Here is a 26,042-nt window from a genome sequence, read left to right as displayed (position 1 = left end):
TTTAAAGTCAGGTTTATTAAAGTATAATTTACACTGTAAAATTCACCCTTTTAAAATTTACAGTCTTCATGAATTTTGACAAATGTATACAATCACATAACCACCACTAAAATCAAGGTATTGAAAATTTCCATCACCCCAGAGTTCCTTCCAGCAACTTGGCAGTCTACTTCCTGCCCCCATACTGATGCCTCTAGCAACTACTGATCTTTTTTCTATCTCTATAGGTTTGCCTTTTCCATAGTATATAGCCTTTTGTATTTGGCCTCTTTACCTTAATATAATGATTGATTCATCCATGTTGTTGCATGTTCTATTTCATTCTATGCAATTTGTTCTATCTATGCAATTTGTTCTATGCAATTTGTTCTATTTCATTCTATGAATGCACTACAGTTTGTTTATTCACTCACTGGTTGATGGAAATTTGGATTGTTTCCAGTTTGAAGCTATGATGAATAAACCTATTAAAGACATTCATATACAGGTCTTTGCAGGAACATATGTCTTCATTCCTCTGGGTTAAATACTTAGGAGTGATGTTATTGCTGGATCATATGACAAACATGTGTATAACTTTATGAGGAACTGCCACACTGATTTCCATTAGCAATTTATGAGGGTTTCATCTGCTTGTAAACTTGTCAGCACTTGGTATTGTCATTCTTTTTAATTTTAGCCATTTAGTAGGGGTGTAGTAGAGTGTCACCATGGCTTTAACTTGCCTTTCCCTAATAGCTAGTGGTGTAGAACGTCTTTCTATGTACCTATTTGCCATCTGTACATCTTTGCTGGTCAAGTGTCTGTTCATATCATTTGCCCATGTTTCTAATGAGTATCTTTACACATAAGTAATTTATATATTTAGATAAATGTACTTTCTCAGATATGTTTTGCAAATATGCATGGATACAATCTGACAACAGAAAAAGCTTGTATAGATTCAAAAACAACCATCTAATTTTAAAACACCATGTCAGTAATAAAAAAAAAAAATACCTATTAGCTATTGCTAAAAACATAGTCAGTGATTTACATGGTTATTTAAGAAACTCTCCCAGACCTTTAGGTCAAAGGATAAATACCTGAGCCCTGGGGGAAAAGAAGGTAAGAAACTTGGATTTCTAATTCCAAAATAGAAGAAAATATCCCTGAACTCAGAAAACATGTCACTTTTCAAATGGAAGGGACATGTGGAATATCTGAAAAAATAAATTACTTTCAAGGATAAAGGAAAAAATTTTCTAAGGGCACCCAGGTGGGGAAAACAACCAAACAAACAGATTACTTCTCTAAGGAAAAAGAAAAAAAGAAAACAGACTGGACTCTGATGTATCATGCACAACTCAAAATGCTAAAACAAAAAGAGAGAAAGGGAAAGAGAAAGAAGGATAGTTTATAGTCATGTTTTTCAAACACTGACTTATTAGTCAGTCATTAAATTGATTTAGTACATTGTAACTAGCATTTATTTCTGAGTCAAAGAGAACAGAATATCGATGTAAAAGAATACAGCATATATTAAAAGTAAGGAAATTTGGTGTGTATGTGTCCCCATGTGTATATGTCACTGGGTAATAAAATGCATCTCTTAGTTTGAATTGCATTTGAAAATGCTTAAGTAAGAGAACTACAGAATCTATCAACTATATACTAGTTTTGAAAAAGTACTCATAAATACTAGTTGACTGAGTAGTGAGAAAAAATTAGACTAAAAAATTACTAAGAAAATGTAGTAAGCATCTGTATCAGTCAAGGTACAAGATACCAAAGAACAAAAATTAATTTAGGTTAATTTAACTCAGGTAGATTCAAATAGAAAATGAATCAGTTGGAAGTATATTGGGTGCTGTATTAATGATTACTGTTGCATAACAAATCACTTCAAAACTTAGTGGTTTAAAACACTTATTATCTCATAGTTTCCATAGGGGCACAGCTGAGCTGAGTGCTCTGGCTCTGGGTTTCTCGCACGGCTGCCACTAAGGTTTTCAGCCAGGCCTGCAGTCGTTTTAAGGCTCAAGTATTAATTAAACAAACAAGCAGACTAAACCTTTAAGTATTTTAAGCGGGGGACACAATGGAGAATATTGGATGAATATTGGAAAATACTGGATGTCAGTTTACATGATGAATGTAGCCCAAGCCTTGTATTTCTATGAATGATCCTCTGACTCTGAACAACAACAACAAAAAACCAAAAAAACCAAACCTGAAACCACTAGAAGGAATAACTGTTTTATCCTACAAAGGGGAGAATTAATAAGTAATTATTTATCCTACAAAGAGGAGAATTAATAAGTAATTATGTATGCATAATTTTGAATTTTTGACTATGAAAAACTTCAAGCAATAAAAAAAAGGAAAACAGTATTATTCATTCTCATGTATCATCATCCAACTTTAGTAATTATCCACAGTTTTGCTAATCTTGCCATCTTTTGAATACACTTCTTTCTGGCTAACATTTTAAAGCTTATTCTAAGAATATAAGTGATATGATATTGGTGCTAATAAACAAATAGTATTCAAAAATGATTTTTTTTTTAAATTAAGGCCATCATTAGATAAGTGTCTATTGAATATCTGCTATTTACCACATACCTAGGCAAATATACTATGACAAAAATTGGATATGCTCTTCCAATCTACATTAATGAGTATATACCAAATAACATAGCACAAAAATATACAAAATAAAATTTATGAGAAATTAAAGTAAAAATTAAAAAAAATCAGAGACATTAATCTGTTTTCTAAAGACCAAGTTAACAATATAATATACATTTTAAATGTATATTTATATATAATATACATATTATATATAATGTATATTTTAAATATAACATACAATTTTAAAGCTTACTTAGTATATGTATTGAGCTTTTACCATACAGACCTATATTCTTTTCAAAAACCCATGAAACATTTTAAAAATGCTCTAAAGCAAATCTTAATAGATCTCAAATAGTACAACTAGTAAAGGCACATTTTTTATTGCAATGTGATATGTAAATACTTATGCAGCAAGAAAACATAAATAATAAATAAAAATCCACCTGTTAGCTAAAAATAAAATGTATGTAATTATTGACTCACAGAAAGCAAAAGCATCAATGACATTCTAATTAGGAAACAGGAGTGACATATAAACACAACAACACAAAATTTAATGCGAATTGCACACAACTGCACTCAGAACAAAATGAATACCCTTAAATGCTTTTATTATTCAGTAAGAATTCATGAAAACGTGTGCTGGTTACCTACTGATTGCCTCATCTCCAAGTTTATCCTGTGAAAATGGACCTGAGCCCTTTAAATATTGTTTGCTAGCTGGCACTGAAACTGTATCAGTGGAGAGCTGGAGAGACTGCAGAAAGAAAAGGATTTGCTTCCTGGTTCTGGTGTCTTGTTAGGCAGCCTCCTGCAGCGTAAAGGTGGTTTTCTTCAGCACCAGACTCCAGCACTTACAGCTTCTTGAGGATTCAGCTTCTGCAGTGCATGGTGACCAACAGCACCCAGAGGTCAGCAGCTCCCCAACTCACACCTCATGCATCCTCCCTCGTAAGTTTTGTGCCCACTAGGTTTTCTGCCTCCTGCAGTGCTGTTAGCTTCTCGAGCACTAGGCTCCTGCGAGACTCTCAGCCCCTCCAAATGCTTAGCTCCTGCAATGTACAATCTGTAACAGCTCCTCTTGGCCAGAAGTTTGCTTTACCACCTCCCTTGGGTAGTTTTGTAGCAAAATGACTCCAGGAAGACACCTCCCTATGAATAGTTTTTTCTGGCACCCTAGAGGGCAGGTTTCCAGCAAGTTTCACAAGCACAGGAGTGCAAAGACTTCTCTGCCATGCCGGGAGCCAGGCAGTACCCTTTTCAAGAAGATCTGGATCTTAGCAGCACCACCACTCTGGGCCGTCAGTGTCCCAGAAGAAAACATGGGTAATCATGTTTTATATTTTTATAATCATAGAATGGAATAGGCCTTTCCAAGTTTGACATAAAAGAAAATACCAAAACATTTTATTTAGATTTTTATAGTAATGGACTGGCAAAGCATATAATCAGCAAAGGGCTATTTTTCTAGATATGCCAGGAGCTCAAATTCAGTAAGGAAATGATCAACCACCCAACATAAAAATAATGAAATATATATATATATATATATATATATATCTCATAAAAAATCATGAATGCATACACATGTTAGAGTTAGAGCCAGGAAATCTTTTTTTGCTTATTCAAATTCTATTTATCATGTCCTCCAAAAAACTTTCCAGTCTTCCAAGAGAACTTCTTTGGCATCCCTTTTATTCAATATTAAATCCTTTTTATTCATCTGGAAATACTAAGAATTTCTTTGAACAAATAATATATATATATGTATATGTATATATGAAACAGTTAATATTAACCAAAGTGAAACTAGCATTTTCTCAGCGTGAGGTCAAAGGGTTACCTGCATCAAAATCACCTGGATACTTTATAAAATGCAAATTCATGGGTCCTGCTGCAGACTGCAGAATGAGAATCTCCAGAGGACTCAGGTGCCCCAGGCAGGAGCCAATCTTAAGTGCGCTGAAAATTCTTCTTAGTTGCACTTAACTTTGAGAATCCTGCCCCTGTAAATCAATAATAAAATGTCCACCTTTGTTTTGTACAGAGCTTAGAGTATTTTTCACAAGTGCTCTCTAATTCCATACTCACACCCAATTTGGGTGATTGTCACAGCCATTAGCCCCACTTAAAAATAAGAAAATAAAATTCAGGGAGATGTAGGAATTGCTCAGACTCCCCTAGAGAATGGTGGAGCTCAGATTTGATAGTCTTTTTACAACTACCAACTCCAGCTTCATCCCACATACATAAACCTCCTAAAATTCACGTTTCTTCATGTCTGTAGAACAAACTCATGGTAGTTCAAACAAGTTGATGATTACGGGCAGAAATAGCAGACACAAAGGACGAAAGCACCTCGGGAACTCATGGCTCTCTGATGTGGAAACTGAGAGCCAGAGAGGTACACGATCAGAAGGCAGGGTTAGGAACACACCGCTATAATAGGAGACAGCAGCTGGAGTTAGAGGCACCTTGAGAAGATGATAGCCAACTTACAAAGTAAAGGAGATACTGGCTAAAACACTCAACCTCAGCTGAGCTCAAGTTCGGATGGGATTCAAGAACAGCTGGGCCAAAGACACTCAGCGTCAGAAGCAACAGCAGCAGTAAGAACAGCAGCAAGGACCCTAGGCCAGGGGCAAGGAACCAGCAGGTCACCCAGAGCCTCTGCCTCTATGGATTCCTCAGTCTGAGCGACCAGTGTTTTCTACAGCCCCTTTCTACCTAGATGTTTGAGAATCTCTATCACGGCAGAACTAGCTTTCTTGATGCACAGCCAGGCCTGGGAGCCCCAGTGCACAGACCCCAGTAGGGATTCTAGTAGCTTCAGCCCAAGACTTTTTTCTGATCTCTAGGTCAGGGACTTTATGCCACTGTCTGAATGTTTCCTGGCTTCACTGTCTACCCTTCACCCACAACCCCCTTTAGTGACTCTCTGTGAACCTTTTCTCCCTGCCCCCATAACACTGCAGCCCTCAGGTGAAGCAGGCTGTTTATGGGAATATCCCAGTGCCGGGACATTTCTGAATCGCTGGGAAGAGTCTTCCACTGAAATGACCTGCTGATCCCCTAAGGAAACCCTTAGAAAAACCTCTATAACAACTATTTGTTGGTGAGTCTTATTCTAAAGATGCTTTCCCCCCCCCCCCCCTTTTCATTGCTATGTAGAATTTTGTAGTGGGACTATACCACCTTTTTACATCCATTCCTCCGCTGGTAGATACTTGGGCAGTTTCCAATTTGGGGATATTACAAATACTGCTGCTGTATTAATGAACTTCTCTTGGATAGTCAGGAGTGGAATTGCTGTGTATGCTAGCTTTAAATGATAATGCTAAGGAGTGATCTATGCTGGATTAGCTAGTTTTCTCACTGACAGACAATATATGAGAGCTCTTATTGCTCAGGACCCTTACTGACATTTACTATTGTGAGACCTCAACATTGTTGCCAATCTGGTGACTGCATAGTTTTCATTTTCATTTCCCTTGTGACTAAAGGAAGAGAGTACTCTTCATATGACTTTGATTATTAGGAGCTAATTTGTATAAAATGTGTGTTCAAGTAGTTTGCCAGCTTCTCTAATTGATTGGAATATGTTCTTTACATATTATAGATACTAGTCCTTTGCTAGTTATGCAAGTCTCAAACATTTTCTTGCATTGTGTTGTTTTCTTTTGATTCTTTATGGTATCATTTAACTAGTTTTTAAAAACATGTTTATAATGAAACTTTTACTCCTTAAGAAATAAATTTTTTTTTTATTTTAAGAGAATGAAATAAGTGATTATTTGGAGGAAAGAGACTAGAGAAAATTACACCTTCAGTATCATATTTTTCTGTAATGTTTGAATTTCCAGTGATCATGTATACCTTCATTCAATTTACTGAGCACATAATATGTGCCAAAACTAATTTAAGTCCTAGAAATCCATTACTGAACAAAAGGGACAAAGACTCTTAGCCTAAGAACATACAAGGTAAGATTCAATATTGCTTTTATTTTAAAAATATACAAAACTCTTATTTAATTTCTATCAGACTTTCATTTTGAGCTTCTATACGTCTAAACAGCATGGCACAAAACTCAGAGTAAACATTTAAAAATACGAGCAAAACCTTTTTGTAAAGGGTTGCCGTTGATTTGTCATTGATTTCAGCAGCTAATTTTCCAGAAAGCAGGCTGAAATGTCAGATCCCAGACCTCTCTAACGGATACAAATCATGCAAGTTAATATAAAGAAATTAATTTAAAAACACCTTATTGTAATGAGCCATTTTAAATCAGAGAGGAAAGTAGTTTAAACATAAGTCAGATTCTAGACTGAATTTGTCCTAGTCATTGATTTATACTTAAATATAATTAAATATATAAATATATTTAACAAATAAATATATTTAGTATATAAATATATTTAAATATAATGCAATACATAGAAAAATAAACCAATGAGTACAAAGATATGTGAGCAGGTATACCTCACTGCATTCAGGACCCACTCACTCCAGGCCTCTTCAACCCGCTCTTCATCCCCACCTCTGCCACAGTTAGCAGCCTCTTGCGTGTCCTTCAGGAGATGTTCAATCGCGTGCAAACACACGGGATTATGTATGCATTCTGTTTTAACTATTTGGTACTGCTGCAGTAAATTAATCAGGGGCTGCAGATTTCTGGGGTGGGGATGATGTGCTATAATCTAGATTGAAGACAAAGTAACAGCCTCTGCCAAGCTCAGAACTGGGCCAGGTGAAACTAGAAGAACAGCGTCTTGACAAAGCCTTTGCAGTCCCAGACTGGCTGTCCGTGCTATTGCAAGTGACCTGAAATTGTCTGAATGCTGCCTGGAGGTGGAAGTGCCCTCTGTGGATGCCCAGTTTGCACCCCTCCCACAGCCCAAGCTTCAGAGTGCACATTTATGCAGAGGGCTTCACTTCCTCTCCTTCTTCCCCTTAGAAACAAAATGAATGCCAACTGGTGGTTGCCAGAGGGGAGGGGGACAGGATGGAGAGGATGGGTGAAATAGGTAAAGGGGATTAAGAGGTACAAACTTCCAGTTATAAAATAAATAAGTCACAGAGATGAAAAGCACAGCATAGGGCATATAGTCAATAATATTGTAATAACTTTTTATGGTGACAGATGATAACTACACTTACCGTGGTAAGGATTTCATGGTGTATATACTTGTCGAATCACTATGCTTACACATGAAACTAATGTAATATTTTATGTCAACTATACTTCAATTGAAATATAAAATAAAATAAAATAAAATAAAATAAAATAAAATAAAATAAAATAAAATACATGTTGATATGCCACCTGAACTTCCTCCCAGATTTCTAGACAGTTCCCTCTCCTCACCACACAGCACTACACTCCATGGGTGCATCCTGCTCCCGCACTATTAACCCCTTTTGCTGTCTGTCCTCCCCTTGTTTTAGGGTGATTTTCTTGTTCCTTTCCATTAGCTCCTGTGCTGCCCACACCTGCACTTCAGGCTCCCTTGTAGGCTCACTAACCAGTGCCCTGGATAAGATATTTGAGATCTGTAAAGCTAGCAGCCTTGAGGGATCAAGTCGACACATGTGATATATATTTTATAAACATTGCTCTGCTCTGCACTACAAACGTCTCCCCAAAATTGGGTTACCAGATGTAACAAATAAATATTCAGAATGCCCAGTTAAACTTGAATTTCAGATAAATAATAATTTTTTAGTATCATATGCCTGATGTGATCTTTAATCTGTATTTAATCTTCCAACACTATTTCAAAACCCAGTTAAGCAGTTAAGTTAAACAGTCTTTCTAATCTGCATGCCCTAAAAACCAAGTTCTAATCCCCCCTTCAATGACTGTGGCCAATGCACAGCAAAATGCCCCACCAATTTCAAAATTGGGCATTTTGAGTAGTCTTGAGCCAGCACAGGAAGCATTTCAAAGTGGTTGCTAGGTGGCAGATCTCAATTCTGGAAAGCATTTTTCAAATTCTATTAGTGCTGCTTGGTGAGAGTAGCTTGGTAATGAGCTCAAATGTGTTTAGTTTACCATTTTTCTTCCAATTTAAAATCTATGGCAAAACTGATTTTAAAAACCACTTCTAAAAAGCTTTGCCTTTGAAATCCAATGCCAGAATGTCTAGGTAAACACAGAATTTAGTAATCATGGGCTTAATTTATTTCAGCTATTTTTTCCTGCTGAATTTTTGAGATAGTAAGACTGGATTTCTTCCAAACTAATCTGGGCAGGAGAAAACTTGAAAGTATCGGCTAGTTTTAAGTGTCCCCACATGATTCCTGATACAGTTTTACCTGAAAAGTGGCGTGTACCCAACGGATTTTGTTTTTTAATCTCAAGTTCTTTTGCAAACACCAAACTCTTCACACAAAAGGAACAGTGTGGCCTATCCAGATATCTCTTTGTTCAAATTACTTAGCAAACTTCATGAAACAAGAGCTGTGATTCTACATTCTGTATTGATGATCCAGAGAAAGAGCAGGATCTAGGAAAGGACAGAAAAGAAGAGGAAATAGACACTGGGAACTTATCACCAAAGGAAATCAGTGATAGTGATGATGGCATTCTTACCCCAATTTCCCCAAAAAGGAGTAGAACTCTGCTTAGAGCATGTTCATCATATTTCACCATCAAGATTGTGCTTAGAGCAGACTCCAAATTACACCTGATAGAATTAAACCATACCTGCATTGTTGTTCAATAAAGGTTCTCTTTTACTACCCTACATATTCCAGGCACTGAAGAATGGGAACGAAGCAAAGAATCATGGAGATTTAGAGCTGGAGAGAACACTTTTTTCCTTATTGGTGCTTAGCTTTTGCAAAGAAATGATTTAAAGATTTATCAACAGGAAATTTGCTAATCAATTACATAATATTCGGTGGAACCATATGAAATTGTCAGTATTTGCTTATGACTTACAAACATGACAATTTTATTTGATTCTACCTAAGGCTATGCAGACATTGAGAAGTATGTGGTAGTTCTAGAAGTAGTGGAATGATACGGCATGGAATGACATCCAAGGTAAATTATAAGGTATAGAATGTTGTTACAGGATATTTTTGTGTGTGTTTGTGTGTGTGTGTCTACCATATGTGCAGATACGTGTTTGTTTAATCTTTATTTTTGAGAGAAAGAGAGAGAAGAGCAGAGAGAGAGGGAGACACAGAATCTGAAGTAGGCTCCAGGCTCTGAGCTGTCAGCACAGCGCCCAACGAAGGGCTCTAACCCACAAACTGTGAGATCATGATCCGAGCGGAAGTCGGACGCTTAACCCACTGAGCCACCCTTGCGCCCTTAAATGTTTGTTTATATCCCACCATAAATTTGACAATTTATCAAATATAACAAACTGTTCACAGTGGATGCATCTAGAGGGCCAAGTAGGAAACTTTTTACTTTGTATAATTTTTACCATATAAACATATTCAAATTTTAAAGAAAAAGAAAACAAAAAGCCAAACCACCAAGGAGAGTACTGTACTGAGAGGTAAAGAGTCTGTTCAAGTCATGCAGTGACCTTAAACTAGACCCCATGGAAGAAAGTGGCTGCCCAATTGCTTAGCTCATCCCTGCAATTCAAAGAATAAAACAATAGCTCCTGGGACCTGACCAGTTCTGAAAGTCACTCTCCACACTGCCGTTGTGGTTTACCTGGGATCCTAATCATAGACTGTGGTTGAATGTAGAACTTCCTAATTGACCGTCACTGGAGGGTGACTATATTAAGAGTGATCATTCTCACTGCAGTCATGGATTAGTGGACTGGACACTGAATACAAGGACTAGGAAAAAGAGGCCCTTTCTCTCTTGAGTGAGTCTTTCTACTATTTCCTTGAGGCCCATCAAGAAGAGTCCTCAGAGCCATTTTCACCAACTTCTAAACTTGATGAAACCCTCTTGTCATTATGATCTTTTTTTAACCCTAGATTTAGAATAACGGAAATTTATTCTAATTAGTTGCTGTTCAAGATAAGGGGAAAGTTTTTGTACAATTATCTGTTCAGATCTCTCCCCAATCCCCACCCCACCTCCCTGTCTCCCTTTCCCCCAACCATTACACTGGCCACATTTAAATAACTCTAATCTACACCAGTGTTTTCCAAACTGTGCTGAGAAGGAGGGACAATTCATCTGACAATGAAGAAACTGTGGTCTTAGAGATGAAATGACTTGTCCTCATTCCCACAAGAAGAAAGTGGCAGGCACAGGCTGAAGCCCAGCTTCCTGACTTCCAGCCAAATGTCCCCAGTCTTGAAATAAAACTGCTTATTTCTCCTTTTCCCTCAAGTGACTGCCTTTTTTTCCTCCTTCGTTTTCCTGTCAAAATTCCCACACTAGCAGTTAAGCGCCTGTCCTGAGTTTTCACACTGGCTGCTTTCTGTACAAGCCCTGCAAGTTGGATTCCGTGCCCACCACACCTGAAAGTGCTAGTTGAAAGGGCACCACGTGAGCAGCAGGGTTGGCGTTAGATGCCCTCAAGGATCGCTCTTTTCTCATAGACTGTTAGCAGGACCAGGCAGGGACTTTCTTTACCACTGTATCTATGGCTAGCCCAGGGCCTGGCACCAACTAGAAGCCAAATAAGTATTAGTTCATGACCAGGACTGCTGATCGACTTCCATTTCCGAAACTTTCCCTTTGAGGGGCTTCTGGGTGGCTCAGTCGGTTGAACATGTGACTTCTGCTCAGGTCATGATCTCATGGTTCATGAGTTCAGGCCTGTGTTGGGCTCTGTGCGGACAGCTCAGAGCCTGGAGCCTGCTTTGGATTCTGTGTCTCCCTCTCTCTCTCTCTCTGCCCCTCCCCACTTCGTGCTCTCTCTCTCTCTCTCAAAAATAAACACTAAAAATAAGTAAACAAACAAACAAACAAAGGCATTTGAGTTTATCTTCCTCACTGGATGCTCCCTCGGAGGGGTGCTGACAACACTGACTCCATCTTGGGTGCTCCATCATTTCCGTGCCCATGCAATGACCTCCCTCAGGGCCACGTGTTCCAGGCCCCGTGGAAGCTCATGTGTGCCTTGACCAGCATGCAGGAAGGATTGTTCTGATCTTCCCTAAAGTAGCACACAGAAGACCCCACTTTGGGTAACTAGCAGAGATGACCGCACGCACAAGGCTCCAGTTGAGCTAACTGCTAGAGCCCTTCTGATGCACAGATGGTGCCCCTTTAGGTAACTACGCTTTGACCTCACCTCCATGCCCCTTGCTCTGGAAAACCTGTGGATTAAAGTCTGAGTGGGGGTGGAGAATAGCTGTGTAGCACGGTGGATGGTCTGTCCGTGTGATCCTTCTGTCAGCAAGTTACCCTGATAAAACTCTATGAATGGTATGGAGTGACTTGCTTTGTTTCCCAGTCTCAAAGTGCCTTCTCAGTCTGGAGGATACTTTACTGACCCTCTTCCACCGTCTCACAGCCCTTTGCTGTATGTCCTTTGCTCGGGACATTATCATCCATCTGTTCCTTACTGAAGAACGTGAGGAGATAGAGAAAGAACCAGTCTGACATTGGGGTGCTTACATTTTGTTTGCGAAAAATAGGAATATGAATGAATAACAGAGTCACAAACAGTATGACAGTAGTGTGATAGTTATGAGCCAGCTGAGGCCAGACTGCACACGTACTTAACCTCCCTGTGCTTTAGTTTCCTCGTTTATAACATGGAGACAATGGTAGTTTCTACTTCATAAGGTTATTGTGAAGATTAAGTTATTTAATACATTCGAAGCACTCCAAAGAGGGCCTGGTATATCGTGAGTGCTCAAAAAAATGTTTTAAAAAAGCCTAAGGTAATATACAAATCAATATTATACGTGTTGTAGAAAGTCTCCCTTTGGGGCGCCTGCGTGGCTCAGTCGGCTCAGCATCCAACTTCGGCTCAGGTCATGATCTCATGGTTTGTGGGTTCAAGCCCGTGTTGGGCTCTGTGCTGACAACTTGCTCAGAGCCTGGAGACTGCTTTGGATTCTGTGTCTCCTTCTCTCTGCCCTTCCCTGCTTGTGCTCTGTCTCTCAAAAATAAATAAGTGTAAAAAAAAAAAAAAAAATTGAAAAAAAAAGAAAGTCTCCCTTTAAGAACATTTTCCCTAGTAAGAACCAATCTTCAAAACTTCCTTTGAGACTTTTCCTTGTCATTTTGGCTTTATCTTTTCATTGTACAGGGGATACTAGGCCTGTCCGGGATGGTTAAGGTACGAGAAAGAGAGAATTGAGGGGCCCCAGCTAACCGCCAGCACCAACCATCAAGCACGTGAGTGAGGCCATCTGTGTCCTTCAGATCCAGCCCATCCCACAGCTGGCTGCAGCAACACAGGAGAGCCGGGGGGCCAGCAGAGGAACCAAGCACCAGCCCACAGGATGGTGAGAAACCATAAATAACAACAGTGGCTTTTTAAGCCACTGATGGCAAGGTGGTTGGTTGCACAGCAAAGCATAATTGAAGTTTTGCTGTCCAGAGGTGGACATGCTAACATTTTAAATATTCCAAATCCAGATGTGACGTATATACACGTAGCTATTTGCATGTTTAAAAATGCCAAGGAGGACATTCTGCATGATGTGTTTAAAACCAGCATTTTTTAAACACGTTTGTAAAAGCATTTTTTCCTACTTAACATTTTGAATTTTTTATGAATAATTGTATGTCTACACTATTTTTGGTAGTTGCATTGTAACCCTAATTTATTAACGACTCTCCTCCCAATAAACACTTAGTCTGCTTCTAATTTTTTGCCACAGTAAGAAATGCTTTGATGAACATCCTTGAACATACTTCTTTGCGTACCTCAAGGATAATTTCCTCAAGATTATATCCTGCATAGTGGAGTTCCTGCATCAAACATTTGCCTGTTTTCAAGGTTCTGAGTATGTATCATCTAATTGCTCTCCAGAGAGGCTGCACCAATTTACATTCTTACCATAAATGACTTGAAACTCTCTTTTCCCTGCACTTTTGCTAACAGTGGGTTAAAAACGTTTTTTTTTGTTGTTGAGCTAGTGGATGAAGAACTATGATCTCATTACTTTTTTCATTTTATCTTTACTGTTGAGGCTGTATATATTTTCATGTATATTTGTGTCTTCTCTGAAACCTACATTCTCACTCTGCTCATTTTTCCATTGTTACCTTTTTCTTACTGATTTGCAAATGATATAGATATTAATGCTTTGTTCTTATATATTTATAAATATTTTTCTTTAATTTTTCTCTAAGATCACTCTCAGAGTTTATGGGCTTAGGTAGATTTTTTTAAAAATCTACCAACAAAGCTGTTTATTTTTATTTCTGAGACTGAATGTTGATAGATGTATTGTTTTAAAGGATACAGAAGCTTAAGTACTTTCAGAGAGTGTCAGATGCCATCCAGGTAAAATCCAGGTCCCTTAGTTTATGCCATATGCCACACTCGGTTCTCACCATATCTAGCCACATGAATCTCCTACAACTTCTAACTACAAACTCTCTGTTCTTGTGAGCTTAGTTTCTGGTATATGGAGCTTGTGGGCTCTGAAGTCTGACCATGACAGACCCAAGTTAGGATTCTTTTTTCTTTAAGTTTATTTATTTATTTATTTTGAGAGAGTGAGAAAGCACAAGTGGCGGGGGGTGGGGCAGAGAGAAAGGGAGAGAGAGAATCCCCAGGAGACTCCACACTGTCAGCACAGATCCTGAGGAGGGGTTCGAACCCAAAAACCGTGAGATCACGACCTGAGCCAAAGTCAATTGCTTAAACAACTGAGCCACCCAGGCGCCCCCTCAAGTTGGGATTCTTACTCAACCACTTCCCCAATAGTATGAGAAGAGCATTGTGACCCTCAGCACTTCATACTTAAGTAGAGACAGGATTAATGAGAGAGATTGAATTCTACATAATAATGACAACGTGTGACATACAGTGTGGCATTTAATATTTGTTTTCCAGCCATCCTTTCATGTTTTTGCTCATGCTGGGACATGTTTCTGGGATACCCTTCTTTTGTTCTCCACCTCGCAATAGTGTACCTATTCTTCTGGCCTAGTTCTATCTATGCTTCTTTACAAAGGTATTCAGGGAACAGGGAGCTTCCCATGCATCTAATTCAGGTTGGGTATCTCCTGCCATTTTTTAATGTTTTAGATATAGTTAGCTAACAAAGGACACTTAAATTAGCACAATTATTATACCAGGCATATAACTAGTGATCAATGCAAATTGATTTCGTACATATAACAATAATTGGTATCTCAGCCTCTGATATCTTGTACCATCGAATATTTTAATATCATTGGGGGTAAGGAGTGAAGGTGGTCAAGACGTGCAAACTCTTACTTATAAGTAAATTCTGGGGGCATAAAGGACACCATGATGATTGCAGTTAATTATTATATATTTGGAAGTTGCTAGCAGCAAATTGAAAAAGTTCTTGGCACACACAAAAGTTATAAATGTGAGGTAATGCATGATAACTCACTTGTAAACATTTTGAAATATATACATGTATCAACCATTATGCTGTATACCTTAAACTAGTACAATGTTATGTCAAATATAACTCAATAGAACTGGACAAATTAATTTTTAAAAATGGAAAAATAATATATATACCACTGGAACCTATCATTCCTCATTAGCTCAATGTATATATTTTTCCAATTCTAAGAAGCACTTTGGCCCCACATTTTAATGTCTCTGGAACTGGTACATGTCTTACTTCAGAAATAAGCAATGGCCAGATGGCAGTCATGATATAGTTGGCATTGCCTCTTTATTTGTGAACATGGTCACAACTGCTCGAATTGTCATCATTTCACTGAGGTCTCTGCAATTTAGTACTACACGTGTCAAAGTCATATGATAACAGATGCTATTGAAGGCGAGAGAAATTGCCAAATTAGGTGAAAGAAATTCCAAAGCAACAACAGGCTGGTAAAAGCAATTCATTCATGTATTATATACGACTATCATTAAGGCATGGAATTTAATTTGTCAGAAACTTTATTGTGGCCATTAAAAGAGAAGCTGTAGAGGGGCACGGCGGGGGGAGGGGGGTGGCGCTCAGTTGGTTAAGCGTCCAACTCTTGATCTCGGCTCTGGTCATGATCTTCTGATTCCTGACATCGAGCCCCACGTTGGGTGCCACAATGACAGCGCAGAACCTGCTTGGGATTCTCCCTCTTCCTCTCTCTCTCCCCCGCTTCTGCTTGCTCTCTCTTTCTCAAAGGAAATGAATAAACATAAAAAAAAAAAAATTTCAGAGCTTGTAATGGCATCAAACAGGATGGCCCCAGCATCAAACTTGCAGAATGAGTGTTAGTGGCTAGGAAGCAAATTCCAGAGACAAGACTGGGAAATTCTTTTAAGAAATGCTGCCCTGTCATTAGTATTGTGTGCAAAAACACATATTGATGTTCTGTATGAAAAGGGATTCGGAATTATATTTAGTGTACAAAATTTTTAGAAATACTTTACTCAATTTAATTTGCTTATATTTCTTTTTTATATATACATATTAGTATAAAAAAATCTATGTCCAAGTCTAAAAGTAGTCTTTAATAAGCAAAAACACGAAAATCCTAAATGATAACATGTTGTGTAGTTAAATTGGCAACTCTTTGTCCTTTCTTGGTGGTGCATACAATTGAAGCTCTCTTTGATTTGGAAATGATAAATTGGAGGCTAAAATAGGCAGTAAGTCTGTGAATTTCCAAACTTCCCCTATTGAAGGAACAGAGTTTGGTGTCTTCTGTTACTGTTTTGGTGGGAATGAAGCTGTTGCCTGGAAATGAGATAGGAAAGCCCTGTGATTTCTTCACAATCCTCTGCTACACTTGTTTGCAGACACAACGTAGGTTGAAGGTAAGCTTGCTTCTCATACCATGATTTTTAACTTGTTAACATAAGTCACAGATTGCATTCTGAATTAGGTAACACTTTATTTATCATCAGTTAAGCATTTTTAAATTATTATACTTTTCTAATATAAAAAGTAATATATGTTAGTATTGAACATATTCTGTATTAAAAAGTGGGTATTGATTGTGTAATTAGCTGTATTTCTTCTTTAAGTCTCTTAATTTTTTTTTTTTTTACTACAACTAACAAACCTAAAATTTGTAGGGAACCACAAAAGACCCTGAATAGCCAAAGCAATCCTGAAAAAAGAAAAACAAAACTGGAGACATCACGATTCTGGGTTTCAAGCTACATTACAAAGCTATAGTCATCAAGACAGTATGCTACTGGCACAAAAACGGACACATAGATCAATAGAACAAAATAGAAAACCCAGAAGTGGACCCAGAACTACATGGCCAACTAATTTTTGACAAAGCAGGAAAAAATATCCAACGGAAAAAGAGACGGTCTCTTCAACAAGTGGTGCCAGGTAAACTAGATGGTGGCATGTAGAAGAATGAAACTGGACCACTTATACCATACACACAAATTCAAAATGGATGAAAGACTTCAATGTGAGACAGGAAACCATCAAAATCCCAGAGGAGAAAACAGGCAACAACCTCTTTGATCTCAGCCACAGCAACTTCTTATTAGACAAGTCGCCAAAGGCAAGGGAAATAAAAGCAAGCATGAGCTCCTGGGACTTCATCAAGATAAAAAGCTTCTGCATGGTGAAGGAAACCATCAAAAAGATTAAAAGACAACCAGCAGAATGGGAGAAGATATTTGCAAACAACATATCTGATAAAGGGTTAGTATCCAAAATCTATAGAGAACTTATTAAACTCAACACGCAAAAAACAAATAACCCAGTTAAGAAATGGGTAGGAGTGCCTGGTTAGTTCAGTAGGTTAAGCATCTGACTTTGGCTCAGGTCATGATTTCACAGTTCATGAGTCTGAACCCTCTGTGCTGTCAGCACAGAGTCTGCTTCAGATCCTCTGTTCCCCTCTCTCTCTGCCCCTTCCTGGCTCTCTCTTTCTCAAAAATAAACACTTAAAGAAATTGGCAGAAGACACAAATAAACACTTTTCCAAAGATGACATCTAGATGGTTAAGAGATGAAAAGATGGTCAACATCACTCATCATCAGAGAAATACAAATCAAAACTACAATGAGATACCACCTCACACCTGTCAGAGTGGCTAAAATTAACACAACAAACAACAGGTGTTGGAGAGGATGTGGAGAAAGGGGAACCCTCTTGTACTGTGGGTGGGAATGCAAACCGGTGCAGCCATTCTGAGAACAGTATGGAGGTTCCTCAAGAGCCTAAAAACAGACCTACCCTATGATCCAGCAATTGCACTATTAGGTATTTACCCAAAGCATACAAAAATACAGATTCAAAGGGGTATACACACTCCAATGTTTATAGCAGCATCATCAACAGCCAAAATATGGAGGGAACCCAAATGTCCATTGACTGATGAATGGATAAAGATGATGTGGATCTTACACAATGGAATATTAGTCAGCCATCAAGAAGAATGAAATTTTGCCATTTGCAACAATGTGGATAGGGTTAGAATGTATTATGCTAAGTGAAATAAGTCAATCAAAAAAGACAAATACAATATGATTTCACTCATATGTGGAATTTAACAAACAACAGATGAACATATGGGAAGAGGGGAAGAGAAGAGAGGGAAACAAGCCACAAGAGACTCTTAATGATAGAGAACAAACTGAGGGCTGATGAAGGGAGGTGGGTGGAAGATGGGCTAGATGGGTCATGGGTATTAAGGAGGGCATTGTGATGAGCACTGGGCCTTGTTATGTATGTGACGAATTACTGAATTCTCCTGAAACCCATACTGCACTGTATGTTAACTAACTGAAGTTTAAGAAATAGATTACACTTATCTTTGAAAAATTTTTTGATGCCATTTCTTGTTTACAGAAATATCTCAGCTCAAAGTAATATATATTCAACATACAGCATTTGGTAATACAGAATAGTATAAAACATGAAAAACTTCATGCTTCATCTCACAACCCAGAGCTTGCCTCTCAAGATTTTTGGCCATCACATTCAATGTATCTAGGGCAAAAATGAGTAACTTAACACACACAGTGGATACTCACTATATCCCGGCTGGATGCATGAATGCTGGGAGAACTTGGAGAGCAGCCCATATGTCTTGCTGATAGACTTGATTATATAGATCTTATGGTCATTTTTCCCTCCAGTCTGCCTTATTCTTCAGACATAGCAGGAGCTTGGCCAGGTTACAACCAACTTTCTATTTGGCAAGGGAGCATTCTGGAGGGATGGCCACCTGGCTCCTGCCCTCTTGAAGCTTACTTACAGTCTAAAGAAGACAAAACATAACAAAAATAAATGTACATATGCACATTGTCATGAACCGTAGAAAAGGAAGAGAACAGGTGGCTGGGAAAATAAGCAGGGCCAAGATCTGATTCAGGAGGGGTCAGGGAAGTCCTCTCTGACGGAGGAACGGGTCAGAAGGTCAAGGAAAAACAAAAGGGCAGGTTCTGAGGCGGTTAAACTTGAAGTGGGTGTGGCCTAAGAATAGTGAAGCAAAGTGTTGAGAGAAAAAACTGCCACAGAGGTAGGCAGGTCGTGCAGGGCCTGGTAAGTCATGGAGAATTTTGAATTTTATTCTATGTATGGTTGGAAACCAATTTTTTTGTAATTTAAATTGCATTTATTTTTGGTAAATAAATTTTGGTAAAATTCACGATTCAAAGCATTAAAGGGCCAATATTATTGAATGAAAACTCCTCCTCCCTCCAGCTTCCTAGCCACCCAGTTCCCCTCCCCCGAGCTGCCGGTACACATCCTTCCGGAAATACTCTAAGCACAAGCAAGCATATCTATCAATCTATATTATATTTTAAGCAGGGGAGCGAGGCCATCAGATTTGTGTTTTAAGACCACCCGAATGCTGAGAGGGCACTGGCTCTCAGCGTTTAGAGCCGCGCAGCCCAACTCACGCATTTCGCAAAACTCTACTCTGCGTAGGACCAGACCCCTAAACCACCCCCTCCCCCAAACCCTGCCCCAGGGCTTTCTAAATTGCAACTCCGCATGGCTCCCACGCTCTTTCTCACGCTGTGCTCCTGGCAACAGCCTAGCGCGCCCACAGCTCCCGGTCCGGAACCCTTGAGTTCGGCACCCAGCCCACGTGTGCTCAAGTGTTTTAAACAGAGACCGGAGGGGATCGAAGATACGCCAGGGCGGGAAAGCAGGATTTGCTCAGGCTGAGACAGAGGCGGGTCTAAGAGTGGCTAAAACTGGGGCGGGGCCAAGGCTGAGGGCGGGACCAAGCTTGAGGGCGGAGCCGATGGCTCCAGACGGCTGCTGTGGTCTCCAGATCTCCCGCTGCTGTGATTCGATTTGAGACCCGGGCCACCCAAGGGGCAGTGGGCGCTCGTTGGCCCTGGGTTTTGTAAAGTCCCGAAGGTAAATTGCCCAGGAGCCAGGCGGCTTGAGCGAGAGGGGACCAACGACCGGGCTGGGCGGCTGGATGGCGGCGGAGGGAAGCGTCGCGCGGCGAGTTTCCCAAGAAAGCTGAACTCGTAGCAAAGTTTCCTGTGCATCAGCTTGCACCCTGCGTATTGGTGGCGGGCTTTTTCCGTGCGGGTGGTCTTTGGACGCTGGAGAGACGCGGAGGTAATTGGATTATTCCGCCTGGGTACAGCCCAGATTTCTGTTCCGGAACACGCAGCGAGGTGGGCGCAGATTTTGCCCGAGAAAGGGTGGGTAATTAATTGACACGCAGTTGTATCGCGCACAGCAGTCGGGTGACTGCCAGATTCCGAGAGCGCGTGTTTGCAAGGCGTGTCTGGTTGTCCGGAGGCAAAGTTCCATGACTTCTTTCCTCTTTAGGCAAGACTAACTGGGTGCTGTTCCCTCTCGGGCTGACCTCCGAGGCTCCGCTATGGACAGCGAGAGTGATGTGGATTTTTCTAGCAACAGCTTAACCCCTTTATGGCGGAGGCGGTCAACTCCTCAGCCTCAGTTGCTGGGCCGGAGCAAGCCGAGGCCCCAGTCGTACCAGAGCCCCAGCGGATTGCTGATCACGGATTTCCCAGTGGAGGACCGAGGGACGCTCCCCGCGGTGCAGACTCCTACACAGGTACCCACAGCTTCTGAGGGCAGGACCGTCCAGGGGAACCCCCTGCTGCTTTGTACTCATCGTAGGGTGGTGACCAATGGGAGGACAGTCTCCCCGGAATACAGAGCTGTTTCTCCTCGGCTCCGACGTCCCAAGTCTCCCCAGGCTCCCAAAGCGTTTTCAGGGGGCTCCCCGAAATCCCCAGCAAATGGCACAGTGACCTCGCCCATGCCGCACCCGCTGCGCCCCCAGCGGACTCCTAACTCGCCCGCTTGCTGTAGCCGGGAGGGAGACCTGACCGGATTGACCACCAGCCCACTGCTTTTGCCTGCTGCAAATGGGCTAATCCCTAACATCGACTCCCCAGGCTCTGGGTCGCAATCCGGCCAGACGACTAAGGACCCCCAGCCGGGACCCTCGAAACTCTCTCCTGCGCCCCAGAAAAGGTCTTTGGAACAAAAACTCCCCCTCCAAAGGCTGCCCTCACAGGAGAACGAGCTCCCAGAGAATCCTTCAGTGGTTTTGAGCACAAACAGCCCTGCTGCCCTCAAAGTGGGGAAGCAGCAAATCATTCCAAAGAACCTGGCCTCGGAAATTAAAATAAGTAAATCCAACAGTCAGAATGTGGAGCCCCACAGGAGACTCCTCAAGGTGCGTAGCATGGTGGAGGGTCTCGGAGCCCCTCTGGGCCCCGCAGACGATGAGGGTGAGGCGGAGAACGACGTGGACAGCCCAGGGTCTCTGCGGAGAGGCTTGCGGTCCACGTCCTATCGTCGGGCGGTGGTCAGTGGCTTTGATTTTGACAGTCCAACCACTTCAAAGAAGAAGAACAGAATGTCCCAGCCTGTTCTGAAAGCAGTGATGGAAGACAAAGAGAAGTTTTCCAGTCTGGGAAGGATAAAGGTAAGGGTGAACAGGAGTGTCACTCATTAAGCCAGGCATTCACCAAGCCAAAAGCGAAGGTGTTGGGGGTGGGGGGAGGGGCACAGAGGAAACCAGAAGTTACCGTTCTCTTTCAATTCTCTTGTGGATCAGACCTGTGCACATCTATCTCTTGGCCATTCTGTTGCAGGCAGTCACAGCCAGGTTAATGCAGCTTGGTGGGAGGAAGTAAAACTCTTACCACTGTTTTAACTTTCTAAACTCCGGCAGGATGGCAGAATGTGGGGGACAAATGTGAAAAAGAAATACAGCAAATTAGGTACTGGCTGAGTGAGTCCTGAACACTTTTAACACAGGTAGCTGAACAGGAGGTGGAGAGCGGGTGTGGTACTCTTGACAGAATGGTGAAAATGTGTGGGGCTTGTTTAGAGGTGTCAGGGGTTGCTGATTCATCACAGCTGAGACAGGAAACTACCCATTTCTTTTGAGCATATTGATTATTTTAATTATTGAAAGTAATTCATGCTAATTACTTACTGAATTTTTCTTGGGAGTAGTGATAACATAGTAAATGCCATCCAGGTAAAATGTGAGTTTTAAAATTAATTGCCAGAATCACAAAAGTTACAAATGTTTGTCATCTTTGTTGTTGCTTGTCTCTGTCGCCACTGTCAGTGGTTGTATTTTATTCCCATGTTGTGTCCATTTATTCTTGAGAGCATTTAACAAGTTGGTAGCTCAGAACTTCAGATTCAAGTGAACTCTGTTCCCTGATCGAGGCCTAGAAATTTCATAGGTTAAAATACTGCCAAATATGACATAAAGAGATAGGGAAAACTAAAGAAGGACATTTTGGAGTGTGTATGTGCTGCTTTCTCCAGAAACAAGACAGATCTCAGCAGAAATTCATTTTGGCAGCCTCAACTTTCCTTGGTTAATCAGAGAAGTGGAACCGGTTTGTACAAATGTCAATATGTCATAGACAAGTAAGGCTATTTTATTTTCGACCTCATGGCCTTAAATTACATAACATTTTAGGTGGTTTTTATCCCCCACCCCCCAACTCTGCAAGTATAGCACAGCTCAGTTTAACAGTGATGGTGAATCACCAGTAGTGAAATGAGCTGCTTGCTGGTCTTTTGAGGATTCTCAAGCTGTTTTGCTGGGGTCTGTGGGATGTTGTACATTTTATTTTACCAGTTTAGTGAATTGTAGTAGTCAGATGAGTGAACTACTCAAGGGATCGTCTGCTGTATGCTTTTGGAAATCTAATGAATGTAACAACAAAAGAAGTAATTTTCTTAAAATAGCTGTATTTTCTGTTTGGCTCATTCATACATAGTTTGCTTTGCTTTTTCCTTTTTTGCTTGTTTCTTAGAAAAAAATGCTGAAAGGACAAGGAACATTTGATGGGGAAGGTAAGCATTTGATTTTCCAGACTTTTATTGCTGTTTCAATGTGGAATATCAATTATAAGTTGAAATCCAACCGCAGTAACAAAAACACTTAACATGAGAAAAATGTCCAACTTCTTCCCAAATTATACAGTATGAATCTCTGCACTAAGCTAAATTTTCATCCAGTAATACCAGCAGCAAATGGAATTAACGGCATTCTTTGTAAGCTGATAACTTTGTCAGCCAACATCCTGGATTTTTAATTCTTATCTACCCTGGCTCCATCCCCGCCTCCCTCAAAAAATGGACAAAGAGTAAGAGCCGGCTCTAGATTTTGAGTTAAAAATCCTGAGTTTGGCACTTAAATCTTAAGTCATAGTTCCTTTGACTTAATATTCTTTTCTCTGTATTTCCAAATTTTAGTATCATTACTGACTTCCTCTTTGCTTATCAAGTTTCAACTTGGGGGAACTCTGTCCTGGCTGATACAAACCTATTCCTAAGAATTTGTAACCCGTATAGTATTTTTGTGAAGGATCACAAAAACAAAAGCTGCTCAGCCAGGTGTTCAAACCCTAATCAGATTAGAGGACTTTGTATATACAGACAGGTCAAGTGTCAAGTAACTGGAAGAGCACAAAGCAAACAGCCCCACCTGCAGCCTTTCTGGGGTGGGAGGAACATGGTGGAGGTGAAGGTAGTTACTTTCTGTCATGCTTTGAAATGTTAAGATTTTCTAATCTTTCAAGAGTAATGAAGAAGGGTATGCCTCTCTATAAGTAAATCTACCGTAAAATCACCCAGAGATATAAAATACGTAATCTTAGGTGATTACAAAATATTTCCCTATGTAATTCTTATAAAAATCCGTTCCCTTGGAGCATTTAAACATGACCAGTTCATAAAAATGTATTCATTGCACCAATCTGAGGTGCAACGAATATATAAAATATATGATATTTTAGCTGGTTTGGGCAAATTCATCTCTCTGATTTTATAATTGAAGAAACTGGGAGCTTGGAGAGGTTTAGTGTCTTGCCTACCATCACATAGCCAGTATGAGGGCAGATAACTGGTCCTGAGTCCATTTTGCTTACTCTTGAATCACTTTATGACCATGAAGTAAACAGAGTATCTACCTAATAGGCATTTAGAGAGATGGTTTGCATCTTCTAGAAGTTGACATTGATTCTGGGATCTTTGTCTCAAAGGGTTAAAAATGTTGAACTTTTTTTTTTTTTTAAGTCCGAGGACAGACTTTTTATTTTTATTTTTACATTTATTTATTTATTTATTTATTTTATTAAAAAAATTTTTTTTTACCGTTTATTTATTTTTGAGAAAGAGAGAGACACAGCATGAATGGGGGAGGGGCAGAGAGAGAGGGAGACACAGAATCGGAAGCAGGCTCCAGGCTCTGAGCCATTAGCCCAGAGCCCGACGCGGGGCTCGAACTCGCGGACCGTGAGATTGTGACCTGAGCTGAAGTCGGACGCTTAACCAACTGAGCCACCCTGGCGCCCCTTTACTTTTATTTTTTATACGTAGTTGTATGTTGTTTCCTTTTATAAGGAGCTGTTTCTGTGCACTCTTTGGTCTCTTCTCAATATGATGGCCTGGAAATTTTCACAGATACGTACATGAGGAATACAGGATTCTTAGAGTTAATGACTAAGAAGAATGTAGCTTAGGATGAGGTGCAGTAGAGTGGTGAGAACCTGCCAACCAGGGACCTGGGTTGTCATCGTACAGTTTCTGTTCATCAGTTGTGTGGCATTGAGCAAGCATCTTAACTTCACCAAGACTCAGTGTCCTCATGGATGAAATGAGGCCAATAATACTATTGCCTTTGTTGTTGTGAGAATGAGTGAGTAATCTTATCAACAATGTATGCATGTTTTGTGCCAACCACTGGTACTTTAGAGAACACTACAGAGGTGTGGTAACGCAGTCTTTACCCTCATAATCTGTTTTACATATGTAAAACCATCAGAGAACAGTAAAATCTTGCATCGACTCCAGTATTACTTTAGTCATGGTGCATATAGAACATGCAGTAGTTGATGAAGAGGCAGATGTCTGTTTTCTTCCGTAGGTGGGAAAGGCATTTCAAAGTCAGTAGGTCCCAAATCAAATTCATGATCTTTCCCTCTAAAGCTACATCTCCTCAGGCGTTCCCATCTCCTGCTGTGCAGCTGTTGGGACCTGCAGACGTAGGAAACATCCTTACCACCTCCCTTTCTCTGACCCCCATCTCCAGGCCATCCTCAATAGCCCATCTCCATTCTTGCATAGCATCCTAATTAGTTCTCTACGCAGCTAGTATTTTGCTCCAACAATATAATCAAATCTTTTCCTTTCCATGGATTCCCTTTGTAATCAGGATAAAATACAATCTTCGCAGTGTGGAAGAAATTCAGTTGTTTTGTACTTGGGATAAAATCCAGTTCTTTAACATCGCCTGCAAATCTCTGCTTGATTTAGACTATCTGGCTCACCTCCCTAAACCCACCTAGCACCCTTTGTCCACTAGACACCCATACTCTACACATTGACTTTTCCTTTGTTCTTCTAAGGTATGATGTTTCTTTTTGCCTCAGGGCTTTTGCATATACTTTTTCCTTTAGCTCTGAAGCTTCTCAGCTTTCAGATCTTAGATTTTTCTCAGTAACACCTGTTTGACCACCGCCCACCCCCACCCCGCCCACAAGAGGTCACACCCTGCTGAGAATCTGTTCTTCAAGCACCCATATAAAAATCATTCAGTTTATAGGTATGTATATGTGCAAGATTATTTTGTCTTCAACCCTACAGTGACTTGCCTTCTCCGACTGAAAATCAGAGTGCTTTCCATGGCATTGAACAGTCTACGTGATCTGCCCTCTCTTCATCTCCAGCCCCCATCTCTTAAGCTTCCTCCCTTCCCTCACCCTGTTTCACCCATATAGGCCTCCTTGCTGGTCCTCACACATAGAGACATACCAAACCGACTCCTGTCCCAGGACCTTTGTACTTGCTCTTCCCTCTGATGGGATGTTCTTTTGCCAGCTGTAAGATGTCTTGCTTTCTCACCTTTTTTAGATTAAATATC

General features: G+C 40.4%; 1 protein-coding gene and 2 long non-coding RNA genes across 8 annotated transcripts in view; 2 read left to right on the top strand and 1 right to left on the bottom strand.

The window, feature by feature from the left end:
* Positions 1-385: 385 nt before the first annotated feature.
* Positions 386-19,888, bottom strand: LOC106988726 (uncharacterized). 2 transcript variants are annotated; one of them, XR_008297918.1, is made up of 3 exons: positions 19,666-19,888; positions 18,676-18,902; positions 386-4,622 (listed from the first exon to the last, which is right to left on the bottom strand). It is a non-coding gene; the product is annotated as an uncharacterized LOC106988726 (long non-coding RNA). The 2 variants fall into 2 exon arrangements; XR_003420877.2 differs by lacking the exon at positions 386-4,622 and adding an exon at positions 15,770-16,404.
* LOC128315267 (uncharacterized) lies at positions 12,323-18,705 on the top strand. Of its 2 annotated transcripts, none has more exons than XR_008297919.1 (3): positions 12,323-13,008; positions 16,353-16,484; positions 16,746-18,705. It is a non-coding gene; the product is annotated as an uncharacterized LOC128315267 (long non-coding RNA). The 2 variants fall into 2 exon arrangements; XR_008297920.1 differs by lacking the exon at positions 12,323-13,008 and adding an exon at positions 13,194-13,512.
* Positions 19,889-19,894: 6 nt separating the features above from the next.
* ARHGEF26 (Rho guanine nucleotide exchange factor 26) overlaps positions 19,895-26,042 on the top strand; it is a 127,224-nt gene continuing 121,076 nt past the window's right edge. For 2 of the 4 annotated variants that reach the window (XM_027061578.2, XM_027061576.2), the window contains exons 1-2: positions 20,215-21,575; positions 22,933-22,972. In XM_027061578.2, coding sequence (XP_026917379.1) covers positions 20,496-21,575; positions 22,933-22,972 — 1,120 coding nt within the window. In that variant the 5' untranslated portion in view covers positions 20,215-20,495. Of the gene's footprint in view, positions 20,018-20,087; positions 21,576-22,932; positions 22,973-26,042 lie in introns of those variants that run through there. The other 2 variants (XM_053221284.1, XM_053221283.1) reach the window with 2 other exon arrangements.

This window comes from Acinonyx jubatus, chromosome C2 (genome assembly GCF_027475565.1).
Source record: "Acinonyx jubatus isolate Ajub_Pintada_27869175 chromosome C2, VMU_Ajub_asm_v1.0, whole genome shotgun sequence".
NCBI lineage: Eukaryota > Metazoa > Chordata > Mammalia > Carnivora > Felidae > Acinonyx > Acinonyx jubatus.
Note: the sequence above shows the minus strand (reverse complement) of the source record. Positions and strands in the feature narration are given on the sequence as shown.